At 42.9% G+C, this 19546-nt stretch overlaps 1 protein-coding gene across 2 annotated transcripts; it reads right to left on the reverse strand.

Annotated features, from left to right (window-relative positions):
• Window positions 1-463: 463 nt before the first annotated feature.
• On the reverse strand, window positions 464-18214 carry igf2bp3 (insulin like growth factor 2 mRNA binding protein 3). 2 transcript variants are annotated; one of them, XM_022747387.1, is made up of 17 exons: window positions 18040-18214; window positions 17003-17063; window positions 10976-11024; window positions 7338-7389; window positions 6986-7049; window positions 5850-6128; window positions 5584-5718; window positions 4941-5063; window positions 4607-4742; window positions 3289-3420; window positions 3043-3111; window positions 2053-2058; window positions 1879-1998; window positions 1664-1738; window positions 1293-1424; window positions 981-1094; window positions 464-565 (listed from the first exon to the last, which is right to left on the reverse strand). In XM_022747387.1, exons 1-17 carry the CDS (start codon window positions 18212-18214, stop codon window positions 464-466), a joined length of 1824 nt encoding a protein of 607 aa, XP_022603108.1. The 2 variants fall into 2 exon arrangements, with proteins under 2 accessions (XP_022603108.1, XP_022603109.1); XM_022747388.1 differs by lacking the exons at window positions 2053-2058; window positions 3043-3111.
• Window positions 18215-19546: the final 1332 nt, after the last annotated feature.

Here is a 19546-nt window from a genome sequence, read left to right on the forward strand (position 1 = left end):
TTTCTTCTTTGTGTTTCTAGTGCTTAAAAGAAAAAAAAAAAAGAAAAAAGAAAAGAAAAAAAAAATATATAAAAAAAAAAAAAAAAAAAAAAAAAAAAGAGGAGGGGGGGAAATGTTTTTTTTCTTTTTAAACACACCCGTGGGGGGAGGAGGAGAGCGGTCGAGGGGTGCGTACATGTGAGGGCAGGTGACATTGTTGGGAGCCCTCAGAAGTACATTCTCACAGAGATGCAGAGAGGTGAGGAGGGTGGAGGTTAAGAGGCGTACGGTCTCTTATTAGCCACACTTGAAAGTTCTTCAAGTAAGACAAGGAGGGGTGGATGTTCGGTTGGTGATAACCTTTGACCCCTGAGATGAGCTTGACAACCCCTTGTCTTCTTCTCCCCCTGGACTCTGCTGCATCTATCCATCTGTCGAGTCTTCTGGCAGATTCAGTCACCATTCCTCCAGGTCCGCTGAACCTTTACTTCCTGCGGGGCAGTGAAGGTTGGGCTCCAGATGTGGGCTTGGGTTGCTGCTGCCTCCTCACCTGGGCCAGAATCTCCTGAATCTTCCTCTGGGCCAGCTAGATGACATGGAGAAAACGCTCAGATCACAGCACATCATCATCTAATTAGGAGTCCGTCAGGGATCCTGTGACATCCTCAAGTGATGCATTATGGTCAGTCCATGGTTTTCTCTGCATGTAGTGTCGCCATATGCAAATCCTCTTTGAATTAAACTCAATATCTAATTAAGATGGATTTTCATAAAATCACTTCATTTTGGATATGTTTGCATAACCATATATGCTCACTGAAAAATGGCTAATGAACAGTTGATAACTACAGTGAAACACTTAGTTCTTTGTTTATGCAAAAAAATATCTTACAGTAATTACCTTAATTCAATTAAAGGGATCATGTGCATCTGGGAAATGAGATCAGGGCTTTTGCCTTTCTGAGGTCCATGTACTGTATGTTTTCTTTATAAAGACCCACCTGGCATGCAAAGAAGTGTCCACTAATCTTGACTATGACCTGGTCATTCTCGTCCGGCGTCTGGTCCCTGGGCACCACCACTTCTGCACATGTCAGGTTCTGCAGCTCGTTCACCTGCAGCCACAACAGAGAGATCAAAGAGCAAACGGTTAAGAGTGAAGAAGAATGGAGAATACCATCAACACTTAAAGCTAAAATTGTTTCCATTTGAAACAAACTTCATGTAAGTGCCAAGGTAGCTTTAGAAGAGAAAAATTCTGGCTTGGGTTTGTTCAATTATTGTAGTGATTAATGGATCAGTATCTTGTTTACAGTTTTTCCGCCCTTCCCGATGACTCGTCCAGCAGCAAAGGAGGGAACCTTGATGTGAGCCTCCAGCTTCACCTCTTCCTTAGGTCCAAAGAAATTCTCTTCCTTCAGCTTGCCAAAGATGCGACACTGAGCCTGCAGCCAGACAGGTTGGAGTACAGATTAGTCATGCTGTACCTATGACAATTTTTCCAGAAAAAGAAAAAAAAAAAAAAAAGCCTCAGAAAAACTTAATTCTGGCTGTAAAAGAGCCACTAACAGACCTAACCAACAGCTGCTACCATCAAATTTAACTATATGGGCTGCATTTTTTTTTTAAATTTTATTTCTGCCAACAGTGTTTTATGCATTTCACAGCTGTGAAGGTACAGCACCTTAAACTGAGCCTCTGGCGGTCCAACGATGATGACCATCCTCTGTTTGGCATCCATTCCTTCTGCAGGGGCAATCTGAAGAAAGGCAGACAGCCGGCATTAAAAAACAGCAACCTTCACTTCCAATGCCTATCAGTCAAGTGACAACAGGAAGACAGCCGGCGTCGACATGTTATCATTAAGATGCACAACTTCACCGCCTGTCCGTCACTCACCTTGATTGAGGCTCCAGCAAAGTGTGACAGCTGTTTGATGTGTTGACCCTGTTTTCCGATGATGGCTCCCACAGCAAGTGCAGGGATGAACAGGTGAACCGTCTCCGACTCCGGGTGTCCCTGCTGGGTATAAACACTTTAGAACTTGTGTGACCAGGAAAGGATCGCACAGACACTAAACTGCAGACCACTTGCTCAACTGTAGCCACCAATACATAAACAGTGACTGTATCAATTCTTTCAGCTACGTGGGAGCTCATGCGCTCTACATTACCAGTCGGTCAGATATGGCAAATCAGTCCTGCAATACTATGAACACAGATGACACCAACACATCCAATTGGAGTTCTCAAAGTATTTACTAATTTCTGGTAAAAAAAAGAGCGCACTGTATGTTCCCAAAACAACAGTTTTTAGTGTGTTTTACACTCAAACAGTGTTAGCCAATTATTATTTAAAATATCTAATAAATGGCCACTTTTCAAAATATACAATCTGAATTTTCCACATGCATCAGTTTACTAATTCCATCTGAAAGACAGTCAGACTGACGGTGGCATCTTGATATGGAGCTCATGCTTTTGCCAGTCTACTCAATAATGGAAACGTGTCCTAATACAGATTATTTACAGAGGCCTTGTTGCAAACTGCTGCAGCACATCACTTGTTTTAGCAGGGTGTGTGATTGACTTGAGCTCTGGAAAGGGAGGTGGCTGCATCGTCAAAGAGGAACAACAAGTAGCACTGTTGATTTTGGATGGAGCCCAATATTCCAGTCAATGTGTCAGCTCAGGGCACGCCAACAACTTGTTTTGGCTGCTTCCAAATTCTGGAGCAGGGCTTTTGGTGCCGAGGATGTTTTACCCGCCGTTTGAAAAAACATGCACCTCACCAAACAACAGCAAATGCTTCATATTTGGCAGGAATAAGACTGTCAAGCATCTGGTGAGGCCGATATAAAATATGACTACTAGCCAAGCTTCTGTTGCCCTCCACGACTTGTGCCTCCTCATCCACCAGGCTACCTGCACATAGACTAGGGCTGTCTAAAGGTCAAAGATCAATGAGCAGCTGGAGTAGAACTTGGGTGTAGCAGACCCTGACCCCCAATCCCGCAGCGAGCAGCCACAAGCCGTGCAAAGCACTTTGGGACGGGTGACTTACAGCAAGGGGCTGGCTGCTCGCCGACGGCATAGAAGCCCAAAATTGCCCCTCAACCCCATATGGACTGCACTAAAGGAAAAAAGAAACATGGCACTGAGTTGCTTAAGACTAAATACTGTTAACAAACTGACCCAAGAGTTGAAGTACAGTGAGTTTAAGATAAGAAAACAGTCAATCATTGGTTTGTAATGATAATGTATGGGGCAAGCCACTGTACAGTATGCGACATGGAGACTTTTCACTTACTCCAAATGACGAGCATCCACCGTGGGCTCCAGGAGGTGGGACACTGGACATGGAGGGGCCCATGCCTGGTGCTCCACTGGGAAACAAACCCAAAGCATTTAGATTCAAGCCTGGAATCAGGTTGGACTGGAGCTGGAGAGAAAGGAGGACATTTTTATTAACACGATATGAATCTCAAGTTGCACACACTTGTTCATCAACACCACAATCCTTTAATACCATTCTAAGCCAATCCAAACTATTTTACACAGCGTTCACAGCTGTGCAATATGCAGTATGATTATGTAGCTTCTGATTACATACAGTACAGGTACCGTCTGAAAGTGCTTGAAGAGACGTCACACTAATACGTTTTAAATTAGAGAGAAGTCATACTCCATCATTGCTTTTCCTACATCCTTAGCCTGAAGTTTTCAGGGACAGCATGTAATACCACCTACGGAGCAGGAGGCTGGGAAACAAAGTAAACTATTGTCAATGAGCTGGTTTATTGAACATGCTGAGATAAGCTCTTCTGGTAACTAACTTTATTGATGTAGGGGGCATTTTGAACATCCAGGTGTGGGAAAATCCCCCCAGAAGATAGCTGTTAGACAAACTTGATACCTAAGTGTTGACTGTGGACAGAACTAAAGGATACAATCACTCCAACTCAAAACAACAGTTGGACTTTACTTGGGATATTTGTGAGCCTCAGACGGGCAAATTATCAAATTGTGGGCCTATCCACCCAGACTCTTGATGTATCTTTTTCTAGTACATTTTCTGTGTAAAATCTTAAATTGTGAATTTATTATGTCCACCTCGTAAAACAACATGCACACTGTGTAATAAGCTTTATTTTCTAGAGACAGTTCTGACATCAAGAGTTCAAAGCAGCTTTAGCTCAATGTCAAATTCTGAGAGAGAACTGTAGTCAATCACATTGAGTTTAAGTAATCTGAGGTTTCTAGGAAAAAAAAAAAAAAAAAGATCCTGATAATCCTGATGGAGAACCATTGTTGGCGTTTTTTTGTTTTTGTTTTTAAGTGTGCGTATTTATATGACAACAATTCAGGATTTGGAAGTGCTGCTATGGCAGCAGGTTTATGTGTATGTAAACACCATTATCTGATTTCCTCCCTAAAAATAGCTTTCAGTTATTTAGTTTCATGTTTTTATGTAAACTTACAATAAACCTGTCGCAGATGTTTCTTTTAAAGCAATTAAGTCAATGGAAACTTTCTACTAGAAGAGACCATTAGAATAGAATTCATTCACACTTCCCATTTGAGGGAATCATCTTTTTCCATGTTGAATAAGCACTGAAAAGGCTTACGTTCATAGCAGCCATGTCGCTCTCATACGATTCCCTGATCTTCTTCATCACCTCCTCTTCAGCTCTTGAGCACGCCTCGATGGCACCCTTCACTGTGATGGTCCGCTCTGGGTTGTACAAGGTCAGGTCCTGGAGACTGGGCAAAGCAATGGAGGGAGGGGAGGGTTTGGCATGAGAACAATTGTGAGTTTAAATTGTGACACCACAGCATACACAACAACATTAAAAATGCATGGTGTGCTAAGTGGCACTTTTATGAATGGGCTGCAAGGACTACAAATAGTATTCATTGAAAGAGCCGTCAGTAAACTCAGAGTCTGTCAAACATGCTTACGGTGAGATTGTGATTTTGGTCCCTGTGTCCTGCTCGATTTTTTTGAGGTTGCGTCCTTCCTTCCCAATTAATCTTCCTACAAAGTTGTTGTGTGCAAGAATCTTCAGTGGGATCTCCTCAGTACTGCAAAAAAACAAAGGATGTCAAGTTAAATGTTCCTTCACATTCAGATTAAACCTCAACAAGCAATATGTCCATTTGCCTACATGTTCTGAATTATCAGCATTTTTTATATTCTGTGTACAAGCTGTCAAAGTAAATTTTCTTTCTTGGTCAAAATATGTTTAAATGTATAAACAGGCCTGACTAATAAGTCATTTGCATTTATCTCCCAACCACAAACTTCTGCCAATTATACATAGACACAGTTGTGCATCACAACATGCATATATTACCATTATTTTTGACTGGATTGTAACAAGTGAAACTATGACTTAAGAATTTTAAATAAGACCATTACATCACTTGAAATCTGATAAGGTCAAAGGTTTGTTTAACAATGACTATACCTCCGCTCTTTCACGAGTTTATAGGTGGTACATAAAAAAATTGTAAGAACCAAATTTGACTAAGGCACATATCCTGCTGCTCTTGTTTTAGTTTATATAAAAATAAATTTAAAAAAATTAAAATAAAAACTTACAACTTTGTGTCAAGGGCTTCCTTCTGCATGATTTCCATGATGGTTCTGCAAGCGTTCGAACAACCTTCAGGGGTGGAGTGAATTGTAATGGGCTTCTCTGCTGCCCCTGCATTTTCTTTCCTATGGATGTCAATCCTGGAATAAAGGAAAGATGGTTAGTAAAAAAAAAAAAAAATCTTTAATGCTGGAGATGAACAGTACAAGCAAAGGAGAGGGCATAACTCACTTGCAATGCTCAGTATAATTCCTGACCTCTGTGTACGTACTTTGAGTGGGTCTGTTTGGTGATGTTGCGGATAGTGGCACCCTCCTTGCCGATAATTGCACCTACAAACTGCGTTGGAACCAGCATGCGCAGGGGGATGTCTGACTGCACTTTGGGCCGGGCGCCCAGACCTGGAGAGCTGGAACGAGGGGGTCCACGTGCATTAAAGCCTCTCCTGCCCCCTGCTGAAGGACCCTCTGCTGCAGCCGTCTCATCTGGGATATAGGACACTTTCAAGGCATAGTTCTCCATCATAGATCCATTCAGCTTCTCCATCGCCCTGGGGAGCATAAAGGGATGTCAGTCTCTGCATAAAACTCTTGATTCCCAGTGAATGGAGTATAATTTGCCAACACAGGAAGGCTTTCAGACAGCAGTCATTGGACGTGGGGGGGCTCTGACTGGTTTAGCTGCCAAACAATTCTGTTCACGCCGTCAACATAAAGCTTTAGGTTTGATTTCTTTTCCCATCTCCTTATCAATGGCAGAATCCAAGTGATGGGGACATTAAAACAAAATCCCAAGGCCCCAGGCCAAAGTGAAGCAGTTACTCAGGTAATGGGCACGAGCAACGGCGAGAAGGCGAGAGCTCCTTGCAAGTCCAACAAACTGCGGGGCAGCGACCAATAATCACTTTTCTGGAGCTTAAAGAAATTCACTCTAACCTCCAGACAGCACTCACACTTTAACACAAGTCTGCCTTGTTAGCCTCAAGGATTTAGATCTGTAGTGAAACAATTATGCCTGGAGACTTCTGCAACCACTCGTGCGGAGAGAAACATTGTAGTATGACTCATGTACACCAGGGGGCACCAGATGGCTAATTTAACCCCCTCCCTCTCCAACAAACACACACACACCCCTCCTCCTCCTCCCCATCATCATTGCATGTCAAATTAAACTGGACTGGTTTTTGGAAGGAGGAAATCAGGTGCACTGGATGGACAGTAGACAGAGGAAGTTGATGCAATTTCCAGTAGAGAATTCTGGGTAAGGTGAAAAACTTCAGCAGATCCATGTCATAGACATCAAGACAGATGAGTTGGAGGTCAGTGATGCGAATACACTCGTGTGTGTGTGTGTGTGTGTGTGTGTGTGTGTGTGTGTGTGTGTGTGTGTGTGTGTGTACTCTCTCACAGCCTGGCCTGGTCCTTGGCTGCATATCGAACATTGACTACTGCAGTCTCTGTGTCAGTGTTAACTGTGGGAGCACACAGAGCAGAGTCAATTCACAACCATTCAAAAACAGTAACATAATTTACCACCATGGTTACCTTTTACATACAAAAATTACAAATTAACTTGTTAAAAAATTTTTCAATGATACATTTATCTATTATTTTTTATAAACCAAATAAAACAAGGTACAGTTGAAAGAAAACATGGTACAAAAATTCTGACACCAATAAAAGGTGTGTGTTGAGGCGAAGTGGTGGAATTGCACTTTAAGCAGTCTAGCAACGCAAAGCTTAAACAAGTCTGTATTTACCTTGTTCACAGCTCTCTACTGCACCGTACTGAGCAAGCATACTATCCAACACCTAAGAGAAAAAGAGAGAAAAGCCATGATTACTCAAAGACTTTGACCAGAACCTGTTAGTGAGCAGGAGCTCATCTATGGGAACCAGCCCAGCTTGCTGCCAGGACACACTCCATTAATTCTGAACCCCAGAGTTCAATGCTGAGTTACGTGGATAAATTTGCTGCCCTCTTGTAAAAGCTTGTCTACCTCAAATTATGACTCTCCCCTTAGGGCACTGGGCATGGTTCTGAGAAAGCTTTATAACATTTTACAGTCTTTATTTAAAAGTACACATGTAAACAACCAATTCTATTCAAAAAGTTAGATTTACAAGCAGCAAGCTAAGCCATCTAACAGTGTACGTGAAAAACAAAATAAAAAAATAAATTGACCATTTAAAAAACAAAATAAAAAAAAATAAAAACCATAAAGCTATGCTTGCTTTTCTTGTTGGACTTGTCTTTTTATACTTTGCCAAAAATTATTAACTACTTAAAAAAAATCCCTGCATGTTGAAATCATACACATAAAAAGAAACAGCAAAAAATATAAAATGCATCCAAAAGACTGCCACACCAAGCTGGCCACTTGCCCAAACCTGGAGACCAAAGGATTTTAATTCATAGATGTGATCAAATGTGGGCGAGAGGGGGAGCGAGGGTTCTAAGCTAAGCTAAGACCTCCGACCATGCTCAGTCGAACCCAAGGCCACACCCCCAAGAGCTCAACCCCACTTTCTAGCCAACAAGACTGCGTCCCTGCCCCCCCACTCCACCAACCCACCAACCAAGCAACCTCCCGCCTCCCTGCCATCTCCACTCCCCATCATTGGCTGCTCCAGCACAGATATGAGTTCCCTGAAGCCAAGAGTTGCTGGCTGCTGGCTGGCTGCTCTGCCTGTCCATCTGCCGAGCCCGACCAATGGGAATCCAGGCCATTCAGGAAAGGGTGGGGTACATTCCAGCAGGAAGCAGTGGCTGGGGGAGGGGTACGAGTTCATGCTACACATTCTGTGAATCGGCGCACATGGAAGGAAGGGGAAACAGTCCAGGCCCACCCACCCACTACAGCTTGTGAACACGCCACTACTCTCGCCACTTTTCTTTCGCTGTAAGGCTATACACACACACCATGACCCATTGTCTTATCTACCTGATAAGATACATACAAGGCCTTTGCATCTAAAGATCCCACTCTGTTCCGTTCCTCCATTCTTCTAACCCCTCCCCCTCCGAGGGAGAGAAACCTCCATGTCACCTTTTGAGAAAGCAAACAGCTCGCTCACTACATACTAGGAACATGGGTGGATCTAGAGCTGCAGTTGAGGGACATGCGTAGGCAAAGCGAGCCCACCATTACAAAACACTGAGCCTGTCTGTAGCCATTTGATCACAGTGAGGCTGAAATCTAAAGACATGTATTAAACTTACAATTTAGAATAATACTGAACAATGGTGCAGTTCACTAGGAAAATTCTCATTAGGCTTCCATAGTCTTTATGGAGCAGAAAATTAAACTGAACACCACCACAAGCACACGCTATCACTGCTAAACCTCTGCAGAGGGAGAGAAAAAAAGAAGTCACGTAAAGATGTGTTACTGACACATGAGATTCCACATGCAAGTTAACAGTGGGATCTTAAGTCTGACACATGTGATTTAAAAAAGAAAAGAAAAAAAAAAAAAAAAAAAGCTCCAGTGTAATTTCACCCTTTTCCCAAGTTGTCTGACAAATTTTAGTCCAGAAAAATTTTACGTATGCCGAGCAGATTAGTATGTAGTCAGTGAATACCAAGGAGTTTTAAATTAAATGCTTATCACATGCAGAGAAAGAAAGATATGCAACGCACAGACACACACACACACACACACACGACTGTTGCTCAACACTGACATTCGTTTTTCACTAATCAGGCAATGGCCTTGAAATCTGACCATGTTACAGTTCACCATTTCTATTGATATTGTTCATTTTTACATGACAGCTTTTTGCCTGTTAACCCTTGAAGGGACATGAAACAAGTAGACTGCATTTGAGACTTAACACTGACCTTGAGCGTCAGTTTTACTGCTTCAAGTCTGTTTAAAGCCACTGTAGATACCTGCTACAAGAACATCCAGTGATCTACTACTTATGCAACAGAGGACAGTTTTACATAATCAATTCAAACATGGTTTTCTGAAGATTTTGGTCACAGAAAATTTGTGGGTGTTTTTTTTGCCTAAAATACCAACAATCACTTCAAGGCTTAATCCAAGATCAAGTCAAATTATTAATACAGTTTAAAAGTTACCTGTGTTGGAACAGTCGTGTGTTCAACTGTCATTTTGGAGGGGTTTAACAGCAAGTCATAAATTCTTGATTATTATTTTTTTTTCCCCCTGTATATGGGACCTCTCTCCAAGTTGTTTGTATATGAACATAATAGACGTAAAAACAACACATGTACAATTTCATCTGATTCAGCACAATAACCCCGAAACAGCTTGCACTTGCATCGAGTTTACACTGTTGTATTACATTGATGTTGTCGAGAGTTTTCATGTAGCTATGATAATTTAAGAGGGAATTTGTGGTGGCATTTATGGCTTGTTGTCATTTTATAAAGTGCCATGTAGTTACAAATTAACGCCTTATAATGTGTTCCCCAACACCTATGTCCAGCTATGTCCTTAAATTTCAAAACCCTGATATCATAACCTTTAAAAGTGTATTTATTGCAGGGGCAACACAATGGAATGCATTAAATTGTAGGAGTGCAGATTTTAATTTTGTCCACCCTCTAAATGTCAAACACACACCGATACAAGTGAATCTTCAATAAATTCAAATGATATAATTTCCAGACTCACTGTACACACAAATCATCAAGAAAACTACAACACACAAAGTACTAAATAAATAAATTGACTTTCTAAAAATAATAAAACTAAAATGGAGATTTCCCATGAACCATATAAGGACTTAAACAATTGGGCTGACCGGGTGAAACTCCTTGTCACATGAATGTTTCACAACCCCTCAGACAATACCCTTGGTTTATTTTTACCTAATTTCCACACAAGGGTTTTTTGTGTGAAAAAGCTTTCAAACTTGCACGTCAATAGTGTTGAAGGACGATCAAGTCAAAAGAGTCTACAGAACCAAGTCAAATCAAAAATCAGCTTTTTCAAAATGCTTTAAAAACATAAGTAACCAATATATGTAGAATTAATGCCACAATCATCTTGTTTCCTCCTAAGTGTGAGCCAGCTGAATCATCAAGACACCCAACACAATCCTTTTACATTTTCCAGCACCTTTGTTTAGTAAAACGTCACCATCCTCTCTTGTCATTCCCAAGCTCCTGTGCACATAAATTGTCAAAACTCAACCTTGCAGATCTTTGTTGTTAAAGTCCCAGTGATATTACCAATAATTTCTACCAACTGCATAACTACCCACTGGTCTGAACCACAACCATCTTCAAACAAATCATCAAGCGCATCCTCAACTGTAACCCAAAGGGAGGCCAGGTGACTCCAGAGGCCACTAAATGAGAGCCCAGTTGGGCTGCCCCATGGTGCCCCGCCCTGGAAGCAGTTAGCAGCCTGTTAGCACTCACCTCCCACTGCATATGAGGCGGGATGTTCCTGATCTGCAGCTTACAGCTCCTGGAGAGAGAACAAGGGAAGAAAGGGTGGGGGATGGATAAAGGAGGAGGAAGAGAAAGAAAGAAATTGATGAAGATAGATGGGAAGAGAGATTGGAAAGAAAAGGGAAGACAGACAGTTAGCAGCAGAAAACACCAAGGGCACAATGATACAAATTACAGTAAAAAGGTATTGTAATCAAAAAAAACACGAAGGTCCTCATTCCCTCCGCCATGTAAAGAGACAAACTAGGGTGGAGAAGCTGCAGATACGTCTTCTGCTTTAATTCCATTCCCAACTCAGCAGGCAGCAGGTGCATTGAGACAACCTGGGTAAAAACGTGGGAGGAAGTGAGGGAGAAAAAAAAAAATAAAAAAAAATAAAAAAAGAGGGCAGAGGGGCGATTTGGAATCACCACTGAGAGGGGGCCTAAATTGAGTTGAGGGTGTTCAAAATTAAAATTAAACTAAAAACGTACCACAGGCTTTCTCCCAAATCACCAATTGTGTCACACAGAGTGCGAAGGACGAGATAGGGAGGAGAAACAGGACGGTGAAGCTGGAGAAAGGAGTAGGAAGACGCATCAAGTAAAAAGCAGAGGGGGAAAAAAGGATTGAAAAGGCGAAGATATCCTATCCAAATGTCTTGTCGACACACTTTGAGTCAAGCATGTGCCCTGTAGCATTGCATCATGAGGTTTCAGCCACTGCTAGGCTCAAGCCCACTCTTTTCAACCAAAATAGACACTTATCCAGGAGCATCCAGCTGTTGTTATCAAAAAAGGAGGGAGGGGTGGGAGGTTGGTGGCAGTGCCAAACAGAAACTAAAGGGAATCTCCATTAACCGCTTCACACTAAAAGAGGAAGATTTAAAATTGTGTGCTTGTTCATAGAGTGTGCACACAGCAGATGCAAGAGGAGACTAGCAGCTACAATGGTGCTGCTGTGTGTGCTGTCACAAGAAACAACCAGGACAGAAATTCCCCATTTTCATCCTTTTAGAATGAAGGTTCCCAATTTAGTGACATTTTGTGTACAGCAGCGTGAATACAGTGGCTATGTGTGGAGGTCATGCAGACAATGGAACTTGTGGATCAATGAGTCAGAGTTTCACAAGTGTCCATCTGCATGTGGATGTTGCATTTACAAAAGAGAAAAAAAAAAAAAAAAAAAAAAAAAAAAAAAATCAAAGTGAGAAAAGTGCAGCCCCACTCCAAAGTCCACTGCCTATTGACACACACACAAACCTAAAGGATCACAATGTACATATGGCTGGGAGCTGAAGCATGAGAAAACACACACACACACACACACACACACACACACACACACACACACACAATGTGGAAATACAAACCCTGACCCCATCCTATTTCCACACCAGCCTTACGCTCTTTCACGCATACCTGATACATATGCAGATAATTGTGCAGTTGTATTGAGTGTAGACACAATTTTCCATCTTGAGTGTAAAAACTTTAAGGTAAAGAGTTACATTACACACCTCGTTCTTTTGCTCAAGCTTCAATGAGCTGTTAAATGACGTTTAAATGCAGCTCATCTACTTGTACAAACTGCTGTACTTCTAATTGTTGTTTTGAAATCTGAAAACACTTAACATGCAGCATTTATAAACTCACTTTACACTATGAACTCAAATTCAACAGGATATGTAACAATTTAATTAAAGAATTACACACAAGCTTATCAAGGTAGCAAAACGTACTGCACATGTGCAACAAGGGCCGCAGTAGTAGAAATTCCTCATCTTAGCCACTACGGCCATAATCCGGCCAACAGAAGTTCAACAACATATTTAATTTGAGACATTAGGGAACTACTTAATTCTAAATGGACAAATTGTAAAGAAAATTCCCAAATAACTTCCAAGAGGAATTCCAGCCGTTTCCGGCCCAATGTGCCATTCCTGGCTGATCCGGCCCCCTCTCTCTCTCTCTCTCGCCGCACATTCTGTATGCTCTGCATTGCGGTGGGAACGCCATGCGAAATGTGCAAATGCACCAAGCACTTCCAGTCGGATTAACCTATAGCTCCACACAGCACACAGAAGAAGTCAGCCAGGGTATAGGGTGGGGTGGGGGAGGTATACATTCCCTGGTCCCAGCCTTTGAATTGAGGAGGGGGAGGAGGTGTGTGTGAGTGGGGTGTGGTGTTTGGGGGTGGGTTGGGGGGTGGGGGGGACTAGCCCTGTTTCAGGCAAGGGTAACAAGGGCCCTCTCTGCCCTGTGGGGGTGGGGCCCTGTTGCCATGGACACGGACAAGTCCACTGACAGGAACATGTAGAGCGGGGTTAAAAGTGGGAGGGGGAGGGAAGGAGGGGAGGGCCAGGAGTGACTGGGGTTGGCTCGTCATGTGATGGCCAAGAGGAGGCCTGGCTCCTTATTTACTTTTGAAATGGACCAACATTCTACATGTTAACCCCCGTCCTTCGCCACCCAGCTGAGACCTACGGGCCTGCACCGTGGACACTGTGCACACAAGTGGGTGAATAGACACGTATGCAAGCGTGCACATGCACCCATAAAGACCACAAGAGGATTCACAAGTCAAGCACCATGACACTGCACCACACCTGTATTCATCTCAATTTCTTAGTCGTCCACCCATACTGAAGCACTCTACGTCAACACAGCCTCAGACGGTGTGGTACACACGTGATCTGTGCTCATCGCCCATCCACAGCCATTGACTATTCAGTATGCAGAGGTTCTGAATGACTGAACTCCACACAGCCTGGTTTCCGCTACCCTCTCACAGGCCTTATACGCACACTGTGCACCCAATAAGCTACATTCAACACTTGCGTTTGGATAGATTGGTTTGGAATTCCCTCAGAGAATTCCAGTGAGTTGAATATCAACAGTTAGAAATGACTCAACTTCTGTAAAGACTATTACACGTGTCTTCACCTCCCCCACCACACACAAAATAAATGTACGTATATTTAAGAGGAAGCAAAAATACAATGTGATTCTGATTTGAGCCTAGTAGGAGGCAGAGTTAAGGAACCTTTGCCTGCAGTCTGGGTAAAACAAGGGGCCACATTCATAATTCTCTGGCACCCCAAGTCTCCGTCCCAAATCCCCATTTTTGCAGGTGGGGCCCCACAGTGACCCCATGACCCAGAATTCTTGTAATAAGAGCCAGGAGCCATTTCTACAAACAACACTGATACGATCTACACTATTGTCTCAATTTATAGATGTTTTTATAGTGATTGGTTTGGAAAAAAAAAAAAAAAAAAAAAAAGCTGCCATTTAGAAAAAGAAAAGAAAAAAAGAACAGGGCTAAAGAGCTGAAACTTTACACCACTCAGTGAGCACAAATACAGCACTATATATGCTGCAAAATAATCAAAGTTGTGCACCTTTGAACAAAGCATGTTTAACGTCCTCCTCACCCTCTCTCTCTCACACACACACACACACACACACACACACACACACACGCTCACTCACACACACACTTGAGGCCACCCCTCATATAGCCATGCCATTTTCTTTCTTCCTGTACACGTGACAAAGCGGATACATTCATATGGGGATGAGCAAGCGACATTTTTATTTTGTTGAATTTATCCAACATGGTGGCATAATATGAAGTTCAGCACACAATGACGACATTGCTGCAACTCAGTTGGCCTTTTATGGAGGACTGAATTAAATATCTGGAGTGAAATTAAAAACAAAAACAAAAAAAGGGAGGAATGTTCAATTAGTAACTGTTGGCAAAAATACATTTTACATGGCCCACTTGCTCCAACAAGAAAGTCAATATACTTTTGTAAAAAAGCTAGGTCACAGGTTAAAATATAATTGCTATTTTTAAATCATTATGCCAATTGTGGAAAATATGGCTGTTTTAAGTCAAATGTAGAAACACCTTTAAGATTCTGATAAATGCTTGATATCCTACTGAACAATTTACATGCTTTCATAGAACAGAAAATAAATAAGAGCACAAGATATTGTCAAGAACGTGTGGGCGTCTTCTTTAAATTCCAGATTTATAAAAAATAAAAAACAATAAAAAAAAAAGCCAAGCACAAAACGTTTTCAGGAGTCAAGCAAAGTAAAATGTAAATGTCCATAAGATGATTAAAAAGGTTTAATAACTTTAAAAAAGGAATACTATGCATCTATGGACAAGATGTTTTCAATTAAGTGAATTTTGTTGTGTTATGTTGTTAATGCTCACAGAATATTTTCAGGAGTCATTGCTGAAAGCAGCAGATGTTTAGGTGCTGCAGCGGTGCTAATTTTAGTGGCCTTTTTCGCCACAACCATGACAAATTCAGAGGAATGTAGATCAAAATCTAATTACGAGATGGAATTTGGCCAATGTGAAACACCACACTCCAGAGACCGTCACCCTACGCAGCCCTATCTTTATGAACCCCCAAACTGCAGCCACCCCACCTTGATCCCTGTCTGCTGTAGCACTTCCCCTTCCTGAGGGGTTCAAAGGTTAAGCCATGGTGATTGGCCAAGCCCCCAGCTGATATTTGCAGGCTGGAATGCAAAGAGGGGCCCCAGTGTACAAGTGTGTATGTGTAGCATATACTCAGAATACTGTTCCTATTGACTACTGCCATGTTCCATGTTGTAAAGGGAGGGCACGTTTTGTACTTTTTTGAAGTGTGGCTGAAACTCGACTCTGTTGCTGCCATAGCCAACACAGCAGACTGCAGAGAGACAGAGCAACGTCACCAGTTTTTTTTCGTGATCAGGAAAATTTTGGAGGAAGGTCTCCAGATTTCACGCAAAATTCCCACGTAGCTCACCTGGTTTATTTTTTCTCTCAGCCCCCGCCTCACCCCCCCTAAGCTACACTTTAGACCAACAGCCTACCAGCTGCCAGGGAAGCGCATCTGTGTCGTCCAGGTGGAAAATACAATTCTAGAAGATGTCAAAAATCCCCTGCGTGCTCCGTTTTTCATATCTAAACACTTTGTAAATTATTTTCAGTCACGTACATATATAGGTCAAAAGGCACGTTTCACATCGACTTTCTGATTTCAAACGTGGCTCCTTACTTTGCATAAAATAAATCAAACTTTCACGAAATCAAACTGTGCACGTTACGTGTAATATCTTTTAGAAATAAATACACCAATTAGCAAGCAAGGGCCATTTAATTCAAGCACAGAATTAATTATGACCAAACTGCGTCACCACCTAAAAATCCGCACACAATGCCAAAAAGCCCCAGTATTTTACGTCCTCAACACACATTGCGTAGACTCCACAAAAAACATTTACAGTACACTTTATGGAAATCATGAACTGAAACACAACTGCCCAGTGTGGCTACGGGGGTCTAACTCTGAAACTAAGGTTTTCCGTGACTTGGGCCCCAAACCTCCCATTCCACTCGCGTTTGGGAGTCCATCTCATGCAACAGCAGCACAATGTGCAGAGGAGGGCGGAAGCGCAGGGCAGGCAGGGAGAATGACGGGCAGATCCTTCTCAAATGGACGACTCCACAAGGCCTGTACGCCTCAAATGCAGCCTGCACTCACTCTGCACACATTTCAGCCAACACACTCAGGCTTTTCTAATCGCCCTGAGGTTGGAGCTGAAATAATATCAAGTGCTGAACATATACAAAAAAATACTGAGGGATGGGCGAGCGACAAAATACAGGCATGCGCTAGTTAAACCCAAATGCACGAAGGTTTTAGGAGCACCCCACAGTCATGGCGAGAGGAGGGAGTACACCACCATACGCCCCTTTCATTTGACCCCCAGAACATTCAGAAAAAAAGACACCTTCATTTAACCAAAATGAAAATACTTACACCACTGAATTAACAATGCTCAACAGCAACATACATGCACATTTCCAGCACCAGGCTACATCTTGAAAAAAACAAAAACAAATAAAAGGCTTCTTGTAGAAAATGGCTACAGTAAAGAGAAAAAAAAACTGGAGCTCCCACGAGTTGAACCCAGCACTGTATAATAAAACTCGACCTACCTTTGACGTTTAGGGACCGAGTGCTCCACTTCGAGAAGTTTCCCATGAAGTTCAACTTTACCTAGAAAACAAAATGCAACTATTTTAATTTCTCGAGTCCTTTGACCTCTCAGGCAGGCCTCCTTTCTTGCTCTAGGAAATGTATTTAGGGTTAGTGTTTACTCCTCATTTTAGGGAGTGTGCTAAAATCTAAACATGCATTATGTAGACATGGCAGCGTCCTGGATATTTTCAGCATAGTGTGATATTAGCAACACAAAATGCTGATTGTGCGAGCCACTAATAGCACGAGGACACAAAATGAGCCACACATTAGCTCAATACGTAAAATTATGAGAGTGTAGCTAAATTGTTACGTGCCCTGTGTGTGTGTGAACAGGCGTAAGTCTAATTTAATAACTAACCCATGAGACGAAGTGAGGAATATACAAAAGTAAATGGTCGTGGGGCTCAGTTAGTTGGCCTACATTTGACCAACAATTAAACCACCTGGTGTGTCAGCATGGGCGAAATGGCTTCACAATGTAGCGAGTTGTGGCCACTGGAGAAGGCCTATACTTTGAAACTGGGATAAGAGTGCAAGTTCAAATTGAAACTGGTAAAAGCAGCAACCCACTACGGCCCGTGCTCCTATCCGTGCCAAAGAGGACTGTGTGATAGAGCCCACAATAAGGCTCTCTTCACGGCGTCCACAGCCCGCTGCCTATGCGCCCCACTGCCCTAAACGGCACATAACCTGAAAGCCTTGGTATTCTCATCCTCATGATTGTGTTTACTCGACCATTTTATCAAGCTACACTCAGTGAAATTACAAGAGCAGAATTTCACTCAAACCCTGGGCAGCTATTTCCCTGAGCCCACAGTGTCAAAAGGCCAAGTAAAGGTTCTGTGAGAGAAAGAAATGCTTGGGTACACCCCCACCCTACAGGACTATACATGCATTTCTCATAAGGGCCCTGAAGTAAAGGCAATCTTCACACAATTGCAGCAGTTCGTGCGTCTTTCAAAATACCACTTTTTAGCCCAAAATTTCTCACCTGAAAGAACATCGATGGCCTTCATTGCAGCCTTCTCGTCCGGGCAATCCACAAACGCATAGCCAGTTTTGACAAGAAATGGACCACTGTGCGGAATCTTCCACTGCTCAAAGATAGTTTCGAAGTCCTCCTCGCTCGCTTCTGCGCTCACGTTGCCAATGTATAGCTTATTCATGTTCTGCGCCGAAAACGGACAATCTTTACGCTGAGGGAGAGATAGTTATTTGCTCTCACGGATGTGCAGTGTTTGGAGTAGCCTAAATCGCCTTTACTACTACGGAGTGGCTGTGGCGTGCTTCCCGGTCGTTCAAGCCACAGATAGATTTAAACTGGCAGCCTCACAGTGCGTTTGCGCTCCCTCGCCCCTCTGTCTCTATCGCGCAATAAATAAATGCTCAATTATTAATCTCGTGTCTCCAAACGATGGCGGGCTGGGTGAAAAGGAGGAGAAACTACTTTGTGTCTTCCTCCAAACCCCTTGGCAAAGAGACAGAGAATGTCACACACGGTAAGGCTGGCGCCCGCCTCTAAGTCTAGAGCCTAGAATAAGAAGAAGAAGAAGGGGGAGAAAAAAATCCTCTGCTATTCCGGCTTTTTTGAATGAGCCACGTGTTCAAACTACAAATCAGCCCACACGTGAGGAATCCCAATTGCTCAATTAAGTGTTTGGGATTGGGGAAAATTGCACGGGAATCTGGGGTGGGGACAGCAGAGGGGAGTGGAGAAAAAAGGAGGGGAAGAGTGGATTGGTGTTGGGAAAAAACCTGGCGAGCTATGTGCGTAAAGGGATTCCGTGAGAACCCAGTGTATCTTTACTAGAATCACATTCGTGTGCCTTTCTCTGCAAACCCTCGATCCTCATTGGTCGGTTGAGGAATAGTAAAACGACAGTGCGCTCACGCACGCCCATAGCAGGGAGACGCTGATATTGCGGGGGCTTGTGCGCACGGCTGTGCTAAGTGCGCTGTACTGATGACACAGTAGGAGGAAAAGGGGGGTGGGGCCATTCATAAATGATGTTGCACTGTATTGTTAAATTGCATACTGAACACATTTAATTTCTAGAATCTTGCATAGGGAGGGCCCTGTGCCCCTCCTTGGGCCCTCGCGCAATATGGGAATGACACGTACTCCTATCCACATGACGGCATCCATCTTCTCCAACTAGAGTGGAGCCATGCCCTTCCCGTTCCACAGCTCAAAGTCCAACAGCAGGCCCTACTTGCTCATTATCACACAAAATAATATTGAGGAGGGTGTCTTTGGGCGAGATGGGTGCTGCCACGCCACTTGTTTTTTCCAACTTTCAGACGATTTAGCAGAACGAGGAAGCTTTCGCCATGTGGTCAGAATGCACATGGCGAAGCCTCACTGCTATACCTCGGGTATGGATTTGCATTTACTGAAAGAGGGAGGGGTCTCCTACACCAAAGTGCCCCTAGTGTGCTATGTAAAGGCACAGCCCAATTGGATCACGTGTGGAATACTAAAATCTTACACAACTGTC

Source organism: Seriola dumerili, unplaced genomic scaffold, assembly GCF_002260705.1.
Source record: "Seriola dumerili isolate Sdu_G_001 unplaced genomic scaffold, Sdu_1.0 BDQW01000110.1, whole genome shotgun sequence".
Taxonomy (NCBI): Eukaryota; Metazoa; Chordata; class Actinopteri; order Carangiformes; family Carangidae; genus Seriola; species Seriola dumerili.

Coding starts and splice junctions, on each gene's coding strand:
- igf2bp3 (XM_022747387.1), bottom strand. CDS start 18,214: ATGAATAAGCTATACATTGGCAACGTGAGCGCAGAAGCGAGCGAGGAG. Junction 6,129..6,985: donor GCCAAGGACCAGGCCAGGCT/GTGAGAGAGTAC, acceptor TATGCTCCCCAG/GGCGATGGAGAAGCTGAATG. Junction 4,743..4,940: donor ACCAAAATCACAATCTCACC/GTAAGCATGTTT, acceptor TGCTTTGCCCAG/TCTCCAGGACCTGACCTTGT.